General features: G+C 54.7%; 1 protein-coding gene across 5 annotated transcripts in view; it reads right to left on the reverse strand.

Moving 5' to 3' along the window:
• Positions 1 to 9,842: 9,842 nt before the first annotated feature.
• Positions 9,843 to 22,824, reverse strand: part of PLEKHA1 (pleckstrin homology domain containing A1) — a 34,963-nt gene continuing 21,981 nt past the window's right edge. For 2 of the 5 annotated variants that reach the window (XM_079794015.1, XM_079794016.1), the window contains exons 7-12: positions 20,074 to 20,217; positions 18,646 to 18,714; positions 17,227 to 17,291; positions 16,107 to 16,170; positions 14,613 to 14,702; positions 9,843 to 12,073 (exon numbers count right to left, since the gene is read on the reverse strand). In XM_079794015.1, coding sequence (XP_079650141.1) covers positions 11,771 to 12,073; positions 14,613 to 14,702; positions 16,107 to 16,170; positions 17,227 to 17,291; positions 18,646 to 18,714; positions 20,074 to 20,217 — 735 coding nt within the window. In that variant the 3' untranslated portion in view covers positions 9,843 to 11,770. The other 3 variants (XM_079794018.1, XM_079794017.1, XM_079794019.1) reach the window with 3 other exon arrangements.

Genomic DNA, 22,824 nt, shown 5'->3' on the forward strand with positions numbered 1-22,824 from the left:
ACGGGCACGGCGCCCGGGGCGGGGGCGGGGGCGGGGAGGGGCCGGCCGGGGGCGGGGCTGGACGGGACCGCCCGCGGGGGGGGGCAGGCGGGCGCCGGGCGGGGCGGGGCGGGGCGGGGTCCTGGTCTGCGGGTCCCGCTCGCTCTCCTTTTGCGGGGTCGCCCATCGCGACTCAAACTAGGAGGAGCCTCTGCAGAGGGCACCCTGGGCGGCCCCCGGAGCCTCGGCACGTCCCGCAGCGGCCCAGCCGGGACCCGCCCTGCTGCGGGGCGGGGCGGGCGGGAGGTGGCGGCGCAGAGCGGGGCCCCGCGGCCTGGGCCCCGGGCAGCGGTGCAGCGGGCGGCGCCCCGGGCCTGCGGGGATCCCGGCCCCGCCGTTAGCGGGGGATCGGCCCGGAGCGGGGACTGGGACACCATCCCGGTCCGATCCTCCTCCGGCGGGATCGCTCAGGAAGGAGGCGGGCGGGGCTAGTGGGGGCGGGGGGGGGGCTGTGGATTCTCACCCTCAGGATGATTTATAAACGTTGTTGTTTTTCAATAAAACGGCTCGCCTCTGCGCTTCCACTTGAGTGTTTGGTGCATCTTTGGGGACAGACGGGAGCCACCGGGAGGGGAAGAGGTGACCTTGGAGGAGGGTCTCCGAACTGGGCCGCCCTCAGGCCGGGCCCCAGGCCACGTGGGCCGGTGGGCTGAGCCCCACGCGAGTCCCATGAAGAGCGCGGAGGAACGGAACCGGCGCCGGGCTGTTGTCGATCTCTCCGCCCCAACATCTCCACCCCCAGGAACTGCTGCTTGTTTTAACAGATTTGTATGGATCAGAGAGGAAGGGAGAGGGATAGGAGCATCCATGAGAGAGAATCATGGACCGGCTGCCTCCTGCACGCCCCACACTGGGGATGGAGCCCACAATCTGGGCCTGTGCCCCGACCGGGAATGAACTGTGACCTCCTGGTTCCTAGGTCGGCGCTCACCACTGAGCCACGCAGCCGGGCTGCAGGGCTGAGGTGAGGCCTGAGCGCTCGCAGCCCTCAAGGCAGGTGCCTGGGGACCCGCTGGCCTGGGGACCCCTCTGGGTGACAAGGACTAAGCCAGCGTGTCCCCCCGTCCCGTTCCTTCTCTGCTCTCACTGGGGGTGCAGGGGGTGAGGCCAGGCTGCAGAGACCCCCAGGGCAAGTCTGGGGCTGGGGTGGCGCTGGGGGCCAGTGGGTGGGACAGAGAGGCCCCTGCTCGCCTGCACTGAGCACGGAGGGACTCGGTGTCCATCGGAACGGGACGTGGTCAGACCCCTGCCGTCACTCCTGGGCCACAGCCGGTCCGGATGGAGAAGGTGCGTGCTGGGGGCAGGGGGCGTGACGCAGTGACGCAGGTGCTGCCATCGGCTCAGGCCGGGGAGGAGTCACTTCTCAAGTCCCGCTGAGGTGCCCGGGCTGGGACACCCCGAGAACTCTGCCCCCAAAGCCCATGGCCGCAGGCAGGGCCTCCTCCCGGTCACTGGCCGAGGTCCCTGCTGCCCCGAGCCTCGCCCTGAGCGTTGGGAACCGCGGACGCCCCGGCGCCGGGCGGACCCTGATCCGGTTCCGTCGGTGACAGGATCGGGCCGGCGCCGGGTTCTGAGTCGGGTCACTTCCCTGCGGGGCGCGGAGAGCGGGTGGGGCGCTGCTGTTTACAGAAGATGCTGAAGGTTCAGAGGGAAAAGTCCTTCGTTTCCTTTTATTCCCGAACGTTCCGGAGGTGGAGAGATTGAGCAGGTGTGGCCGCGATGCAGGGACCCCGGGTTCAGGGTAAGTTAGGGTTTGGTCCTGGCTGCGCAACTTTTCTCCAAACCTAACGTGATTTCAAAGCTAAAAATAAACAACTTTCTAAAAGGAAAACAGGCCTGGCCAGTGTGACTCATTGGTTGAGCGTTGTCCTTGCACCACAATGTCGCCAACTCGATTCCCGGTTGGGGTGTGTGCGGGAGGCAACTGATCATTGTTTCTCTCTCCCTCACTCTCTAAAAAAAAAAAAAAAAAAATGTTAATGATTATAGTATTTTTTAAAGGAAAAAATACCCTATCAGTGAATCAAAAACTTAGAGAAGGCCCCCTGGGCCACGTGACCTCTCAGAGAGAAGGCCCGTATGTGTCACGTGACCCCTCAGGGAAAAGGCCCATATGTTTCACGTGACCTCAGGGAGAAGGCCCGGCTCGGCCATGTGACCTGGACCACGTGACCCCTCCGGGAGATGGCCTGGCTGGATCATGTGACCTGGACCACGTGACCCCTCGGAGAGGGGCCTCCACGTGACCCCTCAGGGAGAAGGCCCGGCTGGGTCACGTGATCTGTCATCAGCAAAGCAGGACCACAACCAGACACCACTGCACACGGGATCTCTGGCCAGAAGCACAGGTCCGGGGACAGGCGGAGAGGACAGGATGGGGAGCGGGGAACGTGGTGTGGCCACTTTGGACCACGGTCTGGCCAGTCCTCAAACAGACAGTCACCATGGGACCCAGCAGGCCACGCTCGGCACCTGCCCGAGAGAAGCAACAGCACGTGACCGCACAGAACCGTGCTCAGAGGCTCAAAGCGGTATCTCCCCCGAAGGCCGCGAAGACCCCCAAGTCCAGCGGCTGTGCCCTGTCTGTGCAGCGGCTGCTCCCCAGCCCGGAGGAGAGGGACGCCGATCATGCCCCAGCGCGGCGACCTCGGACACATCACCTCAGAGAAAGAAGCCAGGCACAAAGGCCACAGTTCGTGACTCCATTCACACGAAATGTCTGGAACGGGAATTTACAGAGAGGGAGGGAGGGAGAGAGAGGGGGGACTGGTGGCTGCTTAGGGCTGGGGGTGAGGGCAGAAAGGCATCGCTACCGGGTAGGGTTCTTTTTAAGGTGATGACATGTTATAAAATTCACGGTGGTGGTGGTTGCACGTATTTGTGAGCACACTTAAAACCTTCGCATGTGTACACTTTCACAGAGAATTGCATGGTATTTGAATTCCATCTCAGTTTAAAAATAAAAACAAAAACCCCTCGGGGGTGCAGCTGAACACCTGGTGCCAGGTTTTCAGGGACCCAGGGACCCCGGAGCCGCAGGCTGAGCCCACAGGCAGGCCGCTGCCTTGTAGTGACGTCATGTGGATACGTGTTTACACGCCTGTTATTCCCTGGCCAGGGCGACTCCTGAGAGACCCATCCCTTCACCCAGCCAGTCTGTTCCCATGAACTCCCCATCGCCGTCCCAGGGGCTGGGCGTGGCCTGGAGCCCGGAGCCTGCCTGGCCCGCTGTGCCAGCCCCACCACCCCCGCGGCGGGCACGGGCCGCCTCTTGGTCCAGTTAGAAGCTCGCAGTGGGAGCAGGTACAGCTCTGAGGTTAACCCATGTTTATCTTGATTTTTCTTTCCTTTCTTCCCTGAAATTGGTTCCATTTTTTAAAAATATATTTTTATTGGTTTCAGAGAGGAAGGAAGAGGGAGAGAGAGTCAGAAACATCCATGATGAGAGAGAATCATTGATCGGCTGCCTCCTGCACGCCCCCTACTGGGGATCGAGCCTGCAGCCCAGACATGTGCCCCAGACATGTGCCCCTGACCGGAATCAAACCTGGAACCCTTCAGTCTGCAGGCCAACGCTCTATCCACTGAACCACACCGGCTAGGGCTTGGTTCCATTTTTTATGTGACCTCCAGCTCTCAGCACTCCCAGCGGCAACGGCCCAGCAGGGCCTTCTCCCTGAGGGGTCAGGGTGCCAGGCCACAGTCTCCCGGAGGAGAGGGTTAGGGTGTGGTCTCTGCCGCCGTGGCGATGGCTCGGTGCTAGGGCTGGGATTGGCTCCGGTCCGGAGCCAGCTGTCAGCGGGGGTCATGCTGGGCGGGGTCATGAGGGGCGGGCTGGTTTCTGCAGTTGTTCTGGGCCTGGGGCTAACCAGCCCCGGGGGCCTGGGTGTTATCTCTAGTTTGACTGAAACTGTCTCTGTGACCCCCATGCCCCCAGGCTTCCTCCTAGGATGACTGGGTGCTGAGTGGAATGTGGCCCTGAGGCTAGACACCTACGTGCCGGGGAAGGGAGGTGGCGGAGTCGGGGTGCCGGGTGGGGCCAGGCTGAGTCACAAGAGAGGAGAAAAGGTCATGAGCACTGCAGAATCGCTGGTCCGCGGGCAGCCCTTGGCCCGGCTGGGAATTGGATGCGGCCTTTCTCTGCTGGGGAAGCCCTGGCCGGGCCCCAGCGATGTGTCCGCGGCACGGCTAATGCCTGTTCCACCTGCAGCCTACAGACAAGATCGCCCCAGGCCACGCTGTGGTGTCAGCACAAATCCCAGGACCAGGGAAGCTGGGCTGGAGGGGGTTGGAGTCAGCCCCGCCCAGGGCCTATTGCCCGAGCGGAGGGGAGCCGCCTCCTGGGGGGGAAGCTGCAGAGCCAGGACCAGGTCCCAGGGCCTGAGGCCGGGGAGGAGACCAGGGAGGGAGCTACTGTGGGAAAACTGCCTCAGGACTTGAGGGCAAAGGGGGCCACGTGCTCCCCTAACTCAGGGGAGGCCTACGTGACGCCGTGCAGAGCAGAGACCTCACGTGGCTGCGAAGGAGGGTCTGAAACGCAGGCCTCATTGGAGAGCAGTCTGTGGGGCGTAGTCACGTCCCAGGCCAGTGTCTGCCCTGACAAGGTCGGTCTCACCTTCCCTGAGCCCGCTGCCTCTGCATCTCAGATAACACCTCCGAGGCAGGGTCACTGGCGCCTTCCTCTTTCTGGACCACAGGTTCCCTCCCTCCTGGGTTGGTGATCTGGTTAATGCCGACGGTTCCCATCGGGCACCCACCTCAGTCAAGAAGCCTGTGTCTAGCATTTTACCGTTTTACCCCACCTCAGAGGGTCCCCGCTTGGCTTTCTCCCGCCCCCCTCGTCTATCACCGGTGGGTGTCAGGAACCCCCTTACGTCTCCTCCTTAGGTTGTAAGGTTAAAAGGGGAAAACCCGCCATTCTCCGGGGCACTGTCTCCTTACGATGGGATCGTGCTTCCCACAACTGTCCACAGTTTGGCTCAAATAAACCCACGGAATTCTTCACCGGTTTGAATGTTTCCTCCCTTAACTGATTCCCCTCGGGCTCCCACCCTGGTGTTTAGTGTGAAACACTGCCTTTCTCCGGAGCTCTATCCCAATCCCTGGAGAGCCTGCTTCCCGGCAATTGTCCGCAGTTTGGCCCAAATAAACGCACAAAAACTGTACAGGTTCGAATGGTTTGTGCTGTAACACCACCACGTGAGCAGGGGTGTGGCCGAGCCCGCCGGAGCCGTCACGTGAACGAGGGGCGGGAGGAAGAATTCCAATTCCTTTCCAAAAAGCTTTAGAAAACCTTCCAACTTCCTCCAGTGAGGCTGGACTGACACCACAGAACAGAGACATGCAGCCAGGTCCCATTTATGCAAAAACCCCAATAAAACAACAGCAAACAGCAAGCAGCCACTTAAAAAGCAACACAACCTAAGCAACCGGCGTTTCTCCCAGAAACGGGACCAAGTTAAACATTAGAAGATGAATGAACCCGGTCCGCCCCCCGAGGCGCCTGGGGAGGGTCGGTGTGTGCGGCCTTGAACCTGTGGCCCTGGCCCTGCGCTCAGCCACAGCCGCCCCCCGGGAGCCGGGCCTCCCCCCGTGGGGACTCCAGGGCCTCCGTGCTGCCGGGGCTGAGCCCCCACCCCTCGTTTTACTTTCTCTTCCCAACAGGCGGCTCACCCCGTCCCCGCCCCTCACCGCCGCGGGCCGTGTCCTCTGCGGGACCGGGGCGACCGGACCCTCCGCCGCCCGCCCTCCCCGCTGCACCTGCCCCCTCTGCGCCCGCCTGGCAGCAGGGCCCCCACGGGCACCCACGCACACTCGGGCCCGAGGCCACGCCCTCTGCTGGTGCGGGGAGCCCCCCCCCCCCCGCCCTGCCTCCTGAGGACCTGGTTCCAGCGCTCCCCCACCTCCCGCACCCCCAGTCCTGGGGTCATCCCTCCCCAAAGGCCCCCCTTCCGCCTCCGGAGACCTGGCCTCTGCTCCCACCGCTGCTGACCCCGCGGGCGGCTCTGGCCCGGCCTCATGGCTCAGTGGTGAGCGCCCACCTAGGAACCAGGTCACGTTCGGTTCCGGTCAGGAGCCCGGGTGGCAGGCTCGATCCCCAGTGTGGGGCGTGCAGGAGGCAGCCGATCCAGGATGCTCTCTCATCATCGATGTTTCTCTCTCTCCCTCTCCCTTCCTCCTTGAAATCAATAAAAAATATATATTTTTTAGAGACAGCTGTTTGCCCGCACCAGTCCACCCCACCTGCTCCTACGAAGGTCACCAATGGCCTCCTCATCGCCAAACCCCACAGGTGAGGCGTCTGATCACCCTCCTCCTCGTCCCTCCTCTTCACGGGGCTCCACACCCCCACACTCTCCCCGCCCTGCGAACCCGGGGTGAGTGCCACAGGGACCCAGGCAACACGCAGGATGTATGGGAAGGTCACAGCGGAGTGGACGTCCCGGGACCGAAGGACCCGTTTGGAAAGAACGGCAGCCTTGGCCGGTGTGGCTCAGTGGACAGAGCGTTGGCCTGCAGACCAAAGGGCCCCCGTTGCTCAGCTGCAGGCTCCTCCCAGCCCAGGCCCTCCCTGGTCAGGGCGTGTGCACGAGGCAACCAATCGATGTGTTCCTCTCACATCCATGTTTCTGTCTCTCCCTCTCTAAGATCAATGGGAAAATATCCTCGGGTGAGGATTTCAAAAAAAGAATCGTAAACACTTCGCATCGAGAAGTCCTGGGGAGTCCCCGCCCCGCCACGCCCTGCGGGAGAAACCAGCGACCCGTGTAAATGTCAGTTTGGAAGAGAAGGAAGCAACGAACCCTTCAAATTCTAAGGGAACATTTTACAAACCTCTTGTCCTGTCACGGTGTTTGCTCACAAGTCCCCGGCAGCGCCTCAGCCTCGCCCTCCCTCCCGGACCTCGCGGTCTCCACGTGTCACTTCCAGGCCACTGTAGTTTTCCAGGCTTGATTTTATCACGTGTTGCACTTTGTTTCTTTTAAATATATTTTTACTAGAGGCCCAGTGCACAAATTCGTGCATGGGTGGGGTCCCTCAGCCTGGCCAGCGATTGGGGCCAATGGGGGGCCGTCTCACCCAGTCTCATCGGGGCCGATGGGGGCCAGCCAGTTGGGGGGAGGGACTGCAGGAGGTTGGCTGTGGGAGCACACTGACCAACAGGGGGCAGCTCCCACATTGAGCGTCTGCCCCCTGGTGGTCGGTGTGAGTCATTGCGACCAGTCGTTCGGGCAAAACAGTCGCTTAGGCTTTTATATATATAGATTGATTTCAGAAAGGGAGGAGAGATAGAAACATCAAAGATGAGAATCATGGATCAGCTGCCTCCTGCACGCCTCCTACTGGGGATGGAGCCCACAACCCAGGCATGTGCCCTGACTGAGAATCAAACCATGACCTCCTGGTTCATAGGTCAACGCTCCACCACGGAGCCATGCCGGCCAGGAACGTGTTGCACTTCGCATCTCTGCAAATTCCTGGTGGGGTCTTCCTCGTCTTAGGTCTCCTGTGGGCTGTGCACTGGGACCTGAAGGTGCAGGTTCGACCCGGGGCCCATCGGGTGGGAAAACACCAGGCGACTAGCACGGTCTCCACAGCCGGTGCCAGGGCAACCCCGGCGCCACGAGGCTGTTGCGTTCAGTGCCCGGGTCGGCAGCCTTAACTCCACGTCAAAGGCCAGAGCGTACACTCTCTCAGGGTCACACTAGCCATTACTGCTTCTCAAACGTCACATTTAAATGTGTGTATAGAAACCTGTCCCTTTGAAATACAAGTCCTGTTCTGGAAAACGCCGAAAGCAGGTGGAATGCAAACTCAACTCATTTAGTAACCTGGAGGTAATGCGATGCAAACAAACGAAGGGTCGTTTGCAGGACTTCTGCCGAGGCAGGAATACCAGGATGGATCCGCGCCCAAACTTTGGTATAAAACAGGATTTTAGACCTAATTAGATTTGGGGCAAGTGACTCTTTATTTCCAAGGCCGTGGAACTGGCAGTGGGGGCCACAGGAGGGCAGCAGTGGGGGACCCTGTGCTGACGGATGCCCGGGGTCCTGACCGGATCCGTGTCAATGTGCTGGTTCTGTTTTACTCGTTTTTCAATGTTATCCCTGGGAAAACTGACCACAGGGCATACAAGAGCTCTGAGGTTTCCTTGTAACTAGTGAACTGAGTACAATTATCTCAAAAAAGAACTTAAAAAGTCATTTGCATATCTCCTCTAATCTTCTATGAGCAAAATAAAGTGAAAGACTCCTCAATTGCTTTACTTTTATTATTTCTTTAAAAATATTTTTATTGATTTCAGTGAGGGAGAGGGTAAGATAGAAACATCAATGATGAGAATCATTGGTAGGCTGCCTCCTACACTCCCCGCCCCCCCGACCCCAGGGGATCAACCTGGAACCCAGGCACGTGCCCTGGCCGGGAATCGAACCCTGACCTCCTGGCTCATAGGTTGATGCAGGGCCCAATTGCTTTAAATTTAGCAATGACACAACCAGAAGGTGGCGCCATTACCACATGACTAAGGGCATCATTCATTTTAAGCATCCTATATAATAAAAGGCTAACATGTAAATCAACCGGAACCACCGGTCACTATGACGCGCACTGACCACCAGGGGGCAGACACTCAATGCAGGAGCTGCCCCCTGGTGGTCAGTGTGCTCTGTGGGAGCGCCTCTCAGCCAGAAGCCGGGCTCAAGGCTGGTGAGCGCAACGGCAGTGGCGGGAGCCTCTCCTGCCTCTGCAGCAGCACCAAGGATGTCTGACTGCTGGCTTAGGTCCACTCCCCGTGAGCCTAAGCCCACAGTCGGACATCCCCTGAGGGCTCCCGGACTGCGAGGGGGCGTAGGCAGGGCTGAGGGACACCCCCCCCCAAGTGCACGAATTTCGTGCACCAGGCCTCTAGTGTCATAACGGAATAGTATGATTTTATCAATAGAAATTCAATGCTAAGCCCAACTCAGCCATATTTTCAATCCACGTTCTGTGTGAAGCTTGGAAGAAATACAATTTTCAAAAATCATCTGAAAACAACACAAATGCTTTTGGGTCTGCGTAGCACAGGCTGTAACTAGAAAGCAGACCCTCCAAGTGTGCTTTTCACCAGGGTCTGTGTGGGCTGGCAAACCCTGCCCAAGACCAGGAAGACTCCCAGCCAACCGGGACTCAGCGCCAGCACTGCCCTTTGCACACAGCACTTCCTGCCTGGCGGCGTGCCAGGCCTCTGACCGAGGTCCCTTGGGGAAAAGTCCCGAACAGCAGCCACCAGTGAGAGAGGCTGAGGACGGGACCGCTCCTTTGGTAAAAGCAACAAAGTTTAGAACGTTCTCATTTTTTAAAAAACCCTACACACGTCCTAGGGAGGGAGAGGAAGCTGCACCAGCTCATGAAGATGCCCCGCAGGTGCCCGTGGTAGATGCCCGTTACACAGCAGACGCCCTGTCCAACGGGTGTCCGTCCCCGCCTGGCACCGGGCGGGCCCTGACGAGCCATCCACAGCCCCTGGGCATCCATGCCCCCCCCCGCCCCCCGCCCCGTCATCTCCCCACCCAGCCTGCACGGCGAGCCCCGGCCATCCACCCATCTCTGAAGCCGACGGGTAACTTTCTCGGGAGACCACGTTTTACTGAACAAAGTAAGTAAGCTTTTTCCCACAGACTTTTGTTTTCCATGTGCAATGTCTTTCGAGGCTCACCAAGCAGCCTGCCCTCAGTCCATACATTCGTCATTAGCCACACCCACCTGCCCAGCTGTTCACTGTTCACAGAGCACAACCAGACCACGTGAGAAGGGAGGTGGATTAGTTCTGAGCGGTTTATTCTCGTTGTTACAGTGTCCCACCACGGGATTATAAAGACGCGTGTACAGGTAAATGCTGGGAGGCACACGCGTGTCCCCATTCTGAACGAAGGCATGTTACATGTACAGAAAAATGCAGCAAACAGTAAGGTGTTCAATTTCTGACAATTCAGATGTGACATGTTTACAAAGAAAGCATGTTTTAAAATAATTAAATAATTTTCATATTATTATAAAAGTACTGAGATAAATATCAGAAGACCCCAAAATCACAAGAATGTTTTCCTATGCTATTGAGTACAAGGGTAGTTCCATAAAAAGTCCCAAAATAGATAGCATTTTGTCACTATGAAAAACATCAAATTACCAAAATATGAGAAATAAACATGCGATGCGGAAGCGGTACCAAGACCTGTCCGAGGTTCCCAGCCGGCGTCCACACCAGCTCCCGGGCGTGCTGGGGGCCTCGGAGGAGCCGGCACAATGAATAAAAAGTGAGAGCTACTCACCACCTTCCCTCCTGACACTTTCAGATGGAGCTGCAGAGAAGGAAACTCTGAACAAACATTAAAGACATTAGCTTATGCGTCAGGAGGAGGTGCATTCTTCCCGCGCCGGGCGCTGAGGTGACGCTCTGGTAAGTAGTGTCATGGACAGTGACCTCTGGACCCACCCACCGCGGCAGCAGGAAGTCTCTTTCTCAGACAAGAACTCATCTTAGAAAATGAGGAGACACGGGACATGTATGAATTCAAAACAAAACAGGACTGGGAAATGGTAAAATGTCACAAAAATAGCAGCATGTGAATTCAAGAGTCTTTTCTGAAAGCAAATGTTTACGACTGAACTGCAAACCGGCACCTGCTCAGACGGTCTGTCATCAGCGCCTCGGACGGAGAGCTTTGCAGAGGCGCTGCTGTTTATGTTTATGTTTATGTTAACGACTCCCCAGGACAGTGTGGACTAACGTGTGTTCTCAAACAAAAATATTGCACGGGCAGTACACATCAGCATCTGGTATCTCTAACATAAAATGATGCCTTACTCAGCACAAGGGTTAAACCCATCAGGCAGGACTCGAGCACAGCGACGAGATGGCACACAGGCACTTGAATAGAGGCTGTTAGTGACAGTCGAGGCCCATCGCAGAACTAGGGAGGTGTCCTTACATATGAACCTGGCGTCTCTCACGGACCCAACACAGAAATCCGAACTTTGTACAAACTTTCATAGGAAAACCAGGTCTCCAGAAACGTCACACCAAATGATTTCCACTGAATACAGCAATGACTACTGCAGCCTTAACCTTTTTCAAACAGATGTCCAATAGACAGCTTTTTAAAATCTACTTTTCCTCTTTTCTCCACCCAGTGCAGCCTACAGCCCTCCCCAACAGACCAGGAACCCCCTCTGTGCGAAACTCACGCACCTGGAGACCCAGGGCACCAAGCCTGTCCTGTCAGACCTGCCCGCATCCTGGGATGGGTCACAGCACCAGACATCGGGGCTTAGGTATCTCGATCTGGCAATTTTCATTCAATGATATTAACCAGCAACAATGTGTAAATACTGATCATCTAAGAGGAAGTCATAGTAGCAATTTTTTTAAATGACCGAGATAACTGATAAGCATTTTTAATGTTTTAAATGGATAAACATGTAATGATCCAATTCATTAGGAAAAACCATCACACACGTTTTCATCACCCAAGTGAGGCCGCACGACACGGAGAGCGGAGACGAGACTCTGCTTCTGTCCTTCCGTTAAGAAGGCGCCGCCGCGTGGCCACGCCCGGCCCTGGTTCACCAGCTTGAGGAGCACGTCCGAGGCCGTGCGACAGGCCGTGGAGACCTGTCACCCTGTCATCTTTGGCTGAAGCCTCAGGAGAGGGAGGGCTGGCCCGGAGGCTGCCGAGCGTCCAGCTCACACGTCACTGACCGGCAGGCTCGCGTCGTCCAAGTCCAAGTCCACGGGGCCGCACTGCCCCTCCCGCGGGCCGTTCCTGCCGGGAGGGGCGGGCAGGGCGCGTGCGCTCACTTTGGAAGCTGGTTCTCTTGGAGGGACAGTCTGGACCTTGAAGCTCCCTGGCTTGACCTTGGCAAGAGACTCGCAAAGTCCTCGCTTCTCCAGGGTAAAGCTTGAGACCAGAGAGCTGCTGCGAGCGGCGGCGGGACGCGCTGCGGAGGCGCGGGGCGCGGGCCGGGGCTCGGGGCCACCGGGCTGCTCCTGGAAGGGAGTGGGGGTCAGACACGGTCAGTCACACACGACACGGTCAATAGCTCATGTGAGGCTTTATTCTCTGAGAAACAAGCAACACACACACACACACAGAGCAGAAGCGTGAGCCATGCAGCAAGCGTGTGCATGTTCTCCAAAGCCAGGCGCGTGCAGGAGCGAGTGTGAAGCAGTGGCGGCCGCCCTCACTAAGGAGCCAGCCTGTCCCGCGCGGCGCTGGGAGCCAACCCCGAAGGCGCAGCCAGCCTGCGAGGCGCACGGGTCCAGGCGCCCGCTCAGCTGTGCTCACGGCGGCCGGCTGTGCTCCTTCGTTTCAAGTTCGCGGTCAGTCAGCACTAGGAGGTCGGCGACACGTTCTACGTGTCCAGCACGCCTGACTGCCGCTGCGGCACGAGCACAGTCTCTTCTCTCTATGTAACTGCATGTCTAGTTCTGTGTGTCATGCATTCATCTGACTTAAGATTGTCAGGGAACACGGGGTACAGACTCAGCCAGTGGGGAAGCTGCGGGGAGTGGCTCAGCTGTGACTGCTGATCTCAATTCGCGTCCAGCGGGCTCAGACCCGCAGGTGCCTCGCCCGCAGCTCCTAGTGCGCTGCGCTCGTCCACGGCACCAGTGGCTCCGAGAACAAAGTGCTGCCAGTTCCCCACGTGACCGATGCCCACGGAGGCGGAAGGTCACCTGAGACTCAGTGCCATGCAAACTACAGCAGAGTCCGCCCAACACCCGGGCATGCACGACTGCACACGTTAGAACGAGGATGCGTGTTGAGTGGTGTCATGGGAAAATGTCAAAACACAGAAAATACAGAAACTGGCATTTCCACCAGTTGAGTTTTAGGCGACGGCATCTCCGGCCTTTCAGTCGGTCAAGTTGTTTTTCGCTACTTTTTCTGCTACTCGGACCTGAGGGCTGTTAGTGTCACAGGTTACGGCAACTGCAGGAGGCAGTTTGTTAGCTCAACTTTCTAGGACGGACGGGTGAGTAGGGAGTGAGAAGGCACGTGCGTGCGCGCCCACATACGTGCCGCATCCCCCAGTCCTGGGTGTGTACCTCTGAATACAAGGGTTCGACAGCCGTCTGGCCTGCCGCATCTGGAACACAGTGCAAAGCTGGGGTTAGAGTGGACCTACCCGGAGAGGAGGAGCTGAGTGAGCGGACAGTCCGCGGCCCGCCACCAGCACAGACACGCCCCCCCCCGCTCCTCTCCCCAGGCAGCACGCTCGCAGAACCTCACAGCGACCGGGGAGGTCACAGGCACAGGCGGTGACCGAGAAACACCGGGAAAGGGACTCTGATAGTCCAGAAAGGACGGGGAGAAGGCGTGATTAAGAAGCGAGGAAGGTGGATTTGTATGGACTGGTCTGTGGTGACTAAAAGCAGGAAACCATTAAAAGGCAACGTTACCGCCCGGCCGGCGTGGCTCAGGGGTTGAGCATCAACCTATGAACCGGAAAGTCACTGTTCGATTCCTGGTCAGGGCACATGCACAGGTGGCGGGCTCAATCCCCAGTGGGGGGTTTGCAGGAGGCAGCTGGTGTTTCTACCTCTCTCTCCTCCTCCCTGAATTCAATAAAAATCTATTAAAAAACAAAAGAGCCGAAACCGGTTTGGCTCAGTGGATAGAGCGTCGGTCTGCGGACTGAGGGGTCCCAGGTTCGATTCCGGTCAAGGGCATGTACCTTGGTTGCGGGCACGTCCACAGTGGGGGATGTGCAGGAGGCAGCTGGTCGATGTTTCTCTCTCATCGATGTCTCTAGCTTTCTATCCCTCTCCCTTCCTCTCTGTAAAAAATCAATAAAGTATATTAAAAAAAAAAAAAAAAGAAGGCAACATTACACCAGGGAAATGCATCACGTGACCAAGTTCCTTATCGGCCCACGTTCTGCAGACCTGAGGGGCACCGCGCGATGCCTTCCCGCCTCAGCCCATCGGAGACCAGAGACCGAGGGGGTCTGGAAGTGACCCTTACTCCTGTGCTGTACCTGAACGTGGGACATTAAAATTAAAAACATCCTCCTCACTATTTCTGAGCATGTTTAGCTGCTTTAATTTTCCCGATACGACCACAAAGCCAATTAAGATTGTGAACAAAAGCCGCCTTTCCAATTCGAGGGCAGAAACCGAGAAGGCCCGGGAGCTGAAACCCTGCCCTCGAGCCGTCGGTGCATGAGGCTCCGGCCGCTCGGTGGTCTCGGACAGGTGAGCCCACAAGACCCTCGCCGACACCACAGGCCCCCCCCGGCACTAAGAAGTGGCCGCTGTGCCAAACCGGACTGACCAGGGAGGACCTGACACCAGGCAGGGAGCCTCCTTCCCGTCCTGCTGTGCACGGAGACGGACGACGCGGCAGGGAGCTACGCATCCGTCCCCACGGGAAGCACATTAGAAATGCAGGGCTGTCCTGCAGGACCAGGTGGTGTGGAAGTCACCGTGACGTGCATCTCACCGGAAAGAAACCAGGAGGGGGAGGGGCGGGGAAGCGTGACGGGATGGGGAGCCCCGGGAGCAGCACGGCGCAGACACGTACAGAAGACGCCGACCGGCCGGGCCCGCGCTGCGCCACGATGGCCCCCGACACGGCTTTGATCCAGCTGTGCATCTCTTCGGGGCTGTCGGCCTGGGGGAGAAAGGGGCGTTCAGTCCGGTTCCCACACCAGCTCCGGCACTAAGACCCAGCCTCGGAGCTGGGAATCAATAGCCTCCACAACAAAACCATTCTAAGACAATGGCTTCAAACACGTTTAGAAATCACTTTAAACCAGGTAGGTGTTGCTGGGTAAGCGGCTTTTCTAGAAATAATTCAGAGGAGTGCCATAACCCTAACGCAAGTGCTGGCAGTCAGAGCCCACAGCACCTTCCTCGATGGGCCCGTGGCTCCCCACGTGGACTGCAGACCTCCTGTGACTTCCACCCCCCGACACGGGCCCAGGAGGGCGTGGAGACACTGTCCTTCACCTCTAGTCTGCACTCTACAAGGTCAAAAGTTTTAAAGAATCAAGATAGTATTTTTGAACCAAGGCTATTAAATACTTTTTAAAAGAAAAACTTCAAAGTAGGCAAAAGTAAAGCATATACCTTCATTCACTGCAAATAGGAGGACATGTCAAGAAATCAAGTTGGCAAAATAAAGAGGTTTAAAAAGGTTTGTGCACTAAGAGTTACTCTAGAGCTAGAAACTCATCCTGAAGAAGAAATTTATTTACTTAATCCTCACCCGAGGATATGTTTATTATTTTTAGAGAGAGAAACTCCCATCGGTTGTTGCCTCCCATACCCGCCCCAGGCAGGGATTGAACCCACAACCCTTCTGGGGTATGGACGACGCTCCAATGAGCCAGCCGGCCAGGATGCACTATATTTCATGACTCTACTTGTTTTACAAATATATGCCTTCAGAAAGGCGGTACAAGAAGAGAATGCTTGCCCGAGTGTGGGATCCTGTGTGTTTTATAAACCACCCTTTTCTTCACATTTTTCTATAATTTCTAAGTTTTCTGCAATAAGCATATGTAAGTTTTATAAAACAAAAACAAATCTTGTTTTTTAAAAATTCCAATCTGATTAATACGATGAGCAAAGAGTATGTTTTAAACTTAGATGCAGATGCCTATCTGCCATCAGTACCAATTTTACAAAATTGCCAAAAATGATGCACAAAAATTCCAAAATATGTGCAAAATAATCCAAGTTCAAAGTACACACTTAGCTTCTAAGTAAAGTAGATTTCCCTTCCTCCAAATACTACTTAATTCTACTCAACTAACTCACGGCAAAGAGCATCCTCGTTTGCTGAACATATGACCTACCAATAATTTCAAACATAACACTTTTTGATGAATTGCGGTTGTCAGGTTGATGGGGGACAAAAGGGGACATATGTCATAATTTCAACAATGATTTTAAAAAAAAAGCTGCAGTTGTCATTATGTTTTGCTTATTCTCATAACCTACAAGTTCACATCCCTCTGAAATTATTAATTCTGGGTGAAGAGGATCTATAACCTTCAAATAAGTATCTTACCTGCACATAGAAAGTTCGAGATGATGTTACAATTTCAAAGAGGTTGTCCCTCATCATTATGTCACTGTTAACATAAAAAATTTTCAAGTCTTAAACAGCAGTTTGATAGGTTTTTTCATTTATTTACCCAATACCAAATATCTATAATAAAAGTGTAATATGCTAATTAGACCAGATAGCAGAACGACCTCCCAGATGAAGCTGTGACGGCGGGGGCCAAGGCAGAGGCGGTTAGGGGCGATCAGGCAGGCAGGCAGGCGAGCAGTTAGAAGCCAGCAGTCCTGGATTGCAAGAGGGATGTCCGACTGCCAGTTTAGGCCTGATCCTGCAGGGAGCAGTCAGACATCCCCCGAGGAGTCCCAGATTGCGAAGAGTGCAGGTCAAATTTCATGCACCGGGCCTCCAGTGTATCAATAAGAAAATAAGTATGAGGTAAAATACTAATTTAACAAAACCAAGCTATCAATTTTTTCAACTTCTTTTTGCACTAAAGTTTATATAGTTATATGTATATTTTATTTTGTATTTATTTTTATATATTTTTATTGATTTCAGAGAGGAAGAGAAAGATAGAAACATCAATGATGAGAGAGAATCATCGACTGGCTGCCTCCTGCACGCCCCCCACTGGGGATGGAGCTCACAACCCTGATCGGAATCAAACTCGGAAGCCTTCAGTCCACAGGCTGACACTCCATCCACTGAGTCAAACCAGCCAGGGAATTATGTGTGTATTTTAGATAAGGTACATAAAACTGCCTTAAAATTCAAAGTTTTTAACATGAAGAAATCAGTTTGCACTGCATAATGACTACATTCTCACGCAGCTGTTCTGCACCAACCTTGAAACACTAACATGCTAATCACCAATTTGCCAAATATGATAAAGCTGTTCACACTGAAGTTTTTCCTTTTCATTAATAAGCTTAAGGATTGTTTCCTAATTTTTAGTTTTCAAACAAAAAAAAACTCACTACTTTAATCCGAGGGTTTTGAAAGGTCTAGCGTATCACAACTGTAAGAAGTGGAAAATGACACAAATACAGAAAACGCCATCTTGCAGCACACCCATCAGCCTGCACACGCTGTGCGCGTGACGCCAGCACACGGCGCGGCTCACCTCTGCTTGCACTCCTGGACTTTGTGCACCTCCTTCAGGGGGATCACGCGGAGAGGCTCCTTCTCCTGGCGGGAAAAGAGCAGACAGACAAACACGTGACGTCTCTTCTTAAAAGCCTCTTCGGCTGTCTGACCTGGAGACGTGCGTCAAGATGATGCTTCCTGAATCATGCAGCATCAGAAGAGCCAAAGACTACCCCGAGGTGCCAGGCAGTGACACCCAAACACTTTGAGCTGAGTGAGTATTTTAAGACGAACACTTTTATACGAATGCATTATTTTAACAAGCACATTTCATCGAACATTTACTAGGTGTCAGGGCATGTGCTAGATTTTAAAGGTCAGCTCCCTGGAATTTCCCACCCCCTACACACATGCACTAGTACTCACCTGAGGGACCTGAGGGTTAGATATGTAAGCACCTGACCCAAGGTTACAACACCAGACAGAAGCCCGGCCACAGGCCATCACTGGCCCTAACAGCGTCACCCCACACACTATGCTCCATCCAAGACTAGGACCGCAGGCCGCTGACGAGCACAGCCTGACCTGACGTGCTGCTATTTTACGAGCACCGAGGAAAAACGTAAACCACAGTCGAACACTTTTAAAATCACAAATCTTTAAGGTTTTACAAAACAGTTCATTTAAAAATAACTTCTGACTATAACGCTTCTGTATACCCTGCACCCTGTAGAGACGTGGTTCCCCTCAAAGGTCCCATCAAACAGGAAGGGGGGGGCGGGGTGTGAAGCACAGAACTGCACTCAATGTCCCCATCAGGCTATTGCAAAACGTGGGTCACGTGGCAAGGATCCCATATAATAAAGAGCTCATATGCTAATTAGACCGAACAGCAGAACGACCGTCCGGATGAAGCCAGGGCTGCGAGGGCGGCCGAGGCTGCGAGGGCCGAGCCACTTGCACGAATTTCGAGCATCGGGCCGGTAGTGTTTTAGATAAGGATGCTACTCAAACTGAGGAGAGGGAATTTCAATCTTTGATTCCTCCTTCAGACAGAACAAAACCATCTCGTGTGAAGAAACTAAGTGATCTGCTCCCAAAGCAAAGGTGGAGAGGGCAGGGCAGACGGCAGGACCAGAGGCCGATGCTGAGACCCAGTTCCTTCCGCTGCTGCCTCCCGCCTCCAGGCCCTGAAGGAAACCTGCAGACTGAGGGGTTCTGATGTTTTCAATCCTTTGAAGGTGAAATGTCTCTGAAGATGCAATCTTTTCATTTACGATCATTTACGATCCATCTAACAGAGACCATCCACCAACACCACGACGCTCCTCTCCAACCACATGCTCACTATCTCACCAGGAGAAAACAGGACTGAAAGCAGACACTGCCTGCAAGAACCACCACAGCGTAATGACCCTCCAGCACCTAAAAGCACGTTTACGACAAAGCGACGTACCAGTTCGGACTTGAAGTAGCCTATTGTGTTTTCGTCCAATTGGAAGTACCTCCTCTTCCAGTTCTTCATCTACGAGAGACCGGACAGACGTGAGACTCCGCCTCCGAGACGCCCGATGTTGATAACCACGACCTGCTCTGAAGCGACCCCGCCACAGGCACGCAGGCACGAGGAAGCCCCGCTGCCCTCCCCTGGGGGAGACGGAACTTCATCTCTTTCGCCATCAGGCCTTGAACTCCTAACTCAAGCACGGTCCTGGCCTTTAGCTTTTATCACGATGGTATAATGGAGCTTCATAATTTCAATGCTCTAAAAGTAAAAAAAAAAAGGGCACTTCCCCATCCTCCCACCCCCAGTCCCCACAAAACAAATGCTCTCACGCGGTCAAGAGCAAGAACAGGAAACGGTATGAAACCACACCAAGCGTCTCCATCTGCAGGCACTTTATACTCACTAGCAGGACAATAAATATCAATAAAGTGAACCTTCTTTGTACAAACACTTTTGCCAACGACATGTAATTTCTGTGAACGCACTTGGCATTTTGGACTCCAGAGGAAAACAGAGAAAGGAGCGTCTGAAAGCCTCCACACCAGCGAGCACGGCCCGGGGGCTGACTGCACCGCAGCCGGCGCAGGGGAGACCCTGCCAGCCCGCACCCCGGTCTCCCTGAGCCGAGAGAGGAGGTCAGACCTTCCCCTGCTGAGCTGCGCTGATAGTGAGGAGACGACGAGGGACCTGCAGGATGTCAGTCTTTCTCCACTCAGAGAATTCGTCTCTTTCATTTGAAAACGTTTACTTTCTTATGAAATTCTAAAGACTTAGTTCGCTCGGACAGAATGGCTCCCTTCAGGAAGGTGCTGCGAAGGCCGGAAATGCTGGGATGCACGGCTCTCCCTCGCTCCACGAGGCGCTGCTGGGAGAGCCGGGCGGCCTGCAGCGCTCCCCGAGGACCGGGTGCGGGGCGGGCTGGCCCACACCTTCCGCACCTCGGAGGTGTTTGTGATGTGATTTTCCTTCCACAGAAACCAGAGGCTGAGGGTTAAGGAGGCCAAGGCCACAGAGCTTCCGAGGGAGGCCAGCCCAGCATCAAGCGGGTGCTGATGACTTCCACACCCACACCCCACGTGACCCTCTCCCAAGGCGGGGAGGGGTCAACAGAAAAACTTCCCGGAATAAACAGTACAACTCCTAGGAAAGGTCATCTGACATCGACGGCCGGCCGGGGGCACTAGGCATCATTGCCCAGCTGCTCACGGAGCACGACGGTCAGAGCCCTGAGTGAAGAGGCCCTAGAACAGCACCCCCGCCCCCCGCCCCCGACTCCTCAGCTGCGCTCTCGCTTCAGGTCCTGGTGCAGAACCAAGCCTTGTAGCCGAGGCGGCTCACACCCACTTCCCACTGTGCGCGCACTGGCCCGCGACTCACCACGGCTCCCTGTTTGACACAATAGCCGGCTTTGATGACGGCGCTGTCGGGGGGCGGTTTGGGGGGGAAGTAGGGGAGATGGCTTGGTGACCTTTTCAAGGGGTTTCTGTCAGCGCTCTCACCACAGTCGCTGGCCTCTTCTTTCTGGAGGGAAGCGGAAAAGAAGGTCTTTTCTTGGCACTCAGCTTCCAAGCACACGTGCGGCCCAGCACCGGGAGCAGAGACGGGACACGCTCGAGGCCACGCGCCGAGGATGCCGGGAGCACCAGGGACCACCGTGAGCACATGCCTGCCCCGCGTGCGCTGCGCCCCTGAAGCGCACACAGAACAGACGGGGTGAACTGTGAGGGAAACACGTTAAAAACCTAAGAAAGGGGAAGCGGACTTGTAGGCCGTGTGGTCATCCTAGCAGGATCTTCAACTCCATCTCGGCTGAGTCAGGAGCACAGGTTTGGAGTGAAAGTGTCCCAGCTGATTTATGACACTTTATCGTGACTGTCCACTGACTCACCACACCTGCCTGTCTCTCTCTCTGCAGCAGGCCTGTCACCAGCGCTCTGTGTGAGGGATGGGCAGTGGGGTTTAACTTTTTACTTTGAAATAATTATATAGTCACAGGAAGTTACCAGGTAATAATGCGGATTTTTTTCAATAGATGGAGTTACACATATGTTGATATATATGCGATTTGATATGTATACTATTTTGTTGTATTGACAGCAAGCTTCAAAACTTCATATATTTTTACACTTAAAAATGTCAAATTTCGTGCCAAAAAAAAAAAAAAAAAGCATTTGCGGGAAGTTTTAATTCATTACTTTATTTTGAAGAAAAGTGCTGCTGAAAGTTACCGTTATACATCGGGAAGTTTATGGTGAACATGCTCCATCTCAAGATACTTGTGAATGCTAGTTTAAATGCTTTAAAAGTGATGATTTCGATGTGAAAGACAAAGAACGTCCAGGTCAATTTGAATCACGCTTTGTTCGTAAAACGACCAGAATGGGCCATAAGACACAGCAAAGTAATTTTGCTTCATGGTAATGCACCATCACACACTTCAAAACCAGTTAAAGACACATTAAAAGATCTTGCCTGGGAAGTATTAACCCATGTGCTGTATTCACCAGACCTTGCTCCTTCAGATTACAAATTGTTCTGATCAATGACACACGCACTTTCCGAGCAGCACTTCAAAACGTACGACAAAGTGGAAAATGGGGTCTCTGAATGGTCTGCCTCAAAACAAGAAAAGTTCTATTGGGACGGCATTCACAAATTACCTGAAAGATGGGGGAATGTGTAGCTAGCGATGGGCATTACTCTGAATAAAGCACTTTTGATGTTTCTCTTGAAATTATCGTGTTTTCTTTGATTACAAAATCCACATTTTTAACTGGTGCACCTGGTACTTTAAAGATGTACAGAAGGGCCACCACTGGTGTGGCTCAGTGGTTGAGCATCGACCCGTGCACCAAGAGGTCACCAGTTCGATTCCCGGTCAGGGCACTTGCCCAGGTTGCAGGCTTGATTCCCAGTAGGAGGCATGCAGGAGGCAACCAATCAATGTTCTCTCTCATTGACGTTTCCATCTCTCTCTCCCTCTCCCTTCCTCTCTAAAAGCAATCCTATCTAATAATAGACAAATATGCAAATTGACCGTACCTTCACTATGCCCACGATTGGCCAGGAGGCGCGGGGGGGCGGGACTCGGGGTGGCCAGGGTGGCCGATTGGGCCAGCAGGACGCTGAACTCGCGTCGCCAGCGGCGGCTCGAGCTCAGCGTCTGCGCCATGGCTGTGCTGCGGCACAGAAGGGGCCTCTGGGGCAGTGAGCTCACATCCCACCGTGGACAATCAAAAGCGGGGGAGCTGGGTGCCTGTCCGCTCAGGCACCAGACCTTTCAGAAGCCTCCGCCGAGCCGGAGGCTTCTGAAAGGCCTGGTGCACCAGCGGACAGGCACCCAGCTCCCCCGTGATCGAAAGCAAAAGCGTGTAGGGGACCCTACACGTGCATGATTCAATCATGCACCAGGCCTCTAGTCTATAATAATAAAAGCATAATATGCTAATTAGACCGGACGTCCTTCTGGATGAAGCCGGGGCTGCAAGGGAAGCCTGGGTCCCGGGTGCCAGAGGGAAGCCGGTGCCGGCAGCTGGGGGGGAGGGGGGGGAGGGGAGGGAGGCCTACTCTTGCACACATTTTGTGCATCGGGCCTCTAATAAAAATATATATGTATTTTAAAATGTACAGGAGGTCCTAGCACCCTTCAAGCCAGTGCCCCAAACAGGGAAACTGTGTAACTACAAAGCATGATCAAACCTGACACTGGAATTCACGGGACTGACACACACTCATCTGTCTGTGTGTGCACCGCATCCAGCCACCACCACCATCCAGCACTGGCCTCCCAGCTCCCTCTCGAGCCCCCTCCCCAACTCCTTGGCAACCACGAATCTGTTCTCCACCTTCCTAGTCTACCATTTAGAGAACATAATGCAAGCAGAGTCAGGAGGGCCTGTGAAAGTGGCTCTCTTAACCCAGCACAATTCTCTGGGGATGCAGCCAGGCTGCTCCTTGGCCCAGCAGCCCACCCCTCTTCCTGCTGAGCAGTTCTCCTCGTTTGACCGCTGTTTAACCACTCACCCGCTAAACAGCATCGGCGTTAGGTCCAATTTGGGGCTCTTAGGCATAAAGCTGTCATGAACATGCATGTACAGGTTTCTATGTAAACATACGTCTCATTTCTCT

This window comes from Cnephaeus nilssonii (assembly GCF_951640355.1).
Source record: "Cnephaeus nilssonii genome assembly, chromosome: 16".
Lineage (NCBI taxonomy): Eukaryota > Metazoa > Chordata > Mammalia > Chiroptera > Vespertilionidae > Cnephaeus > Cnephaeus nilssonii.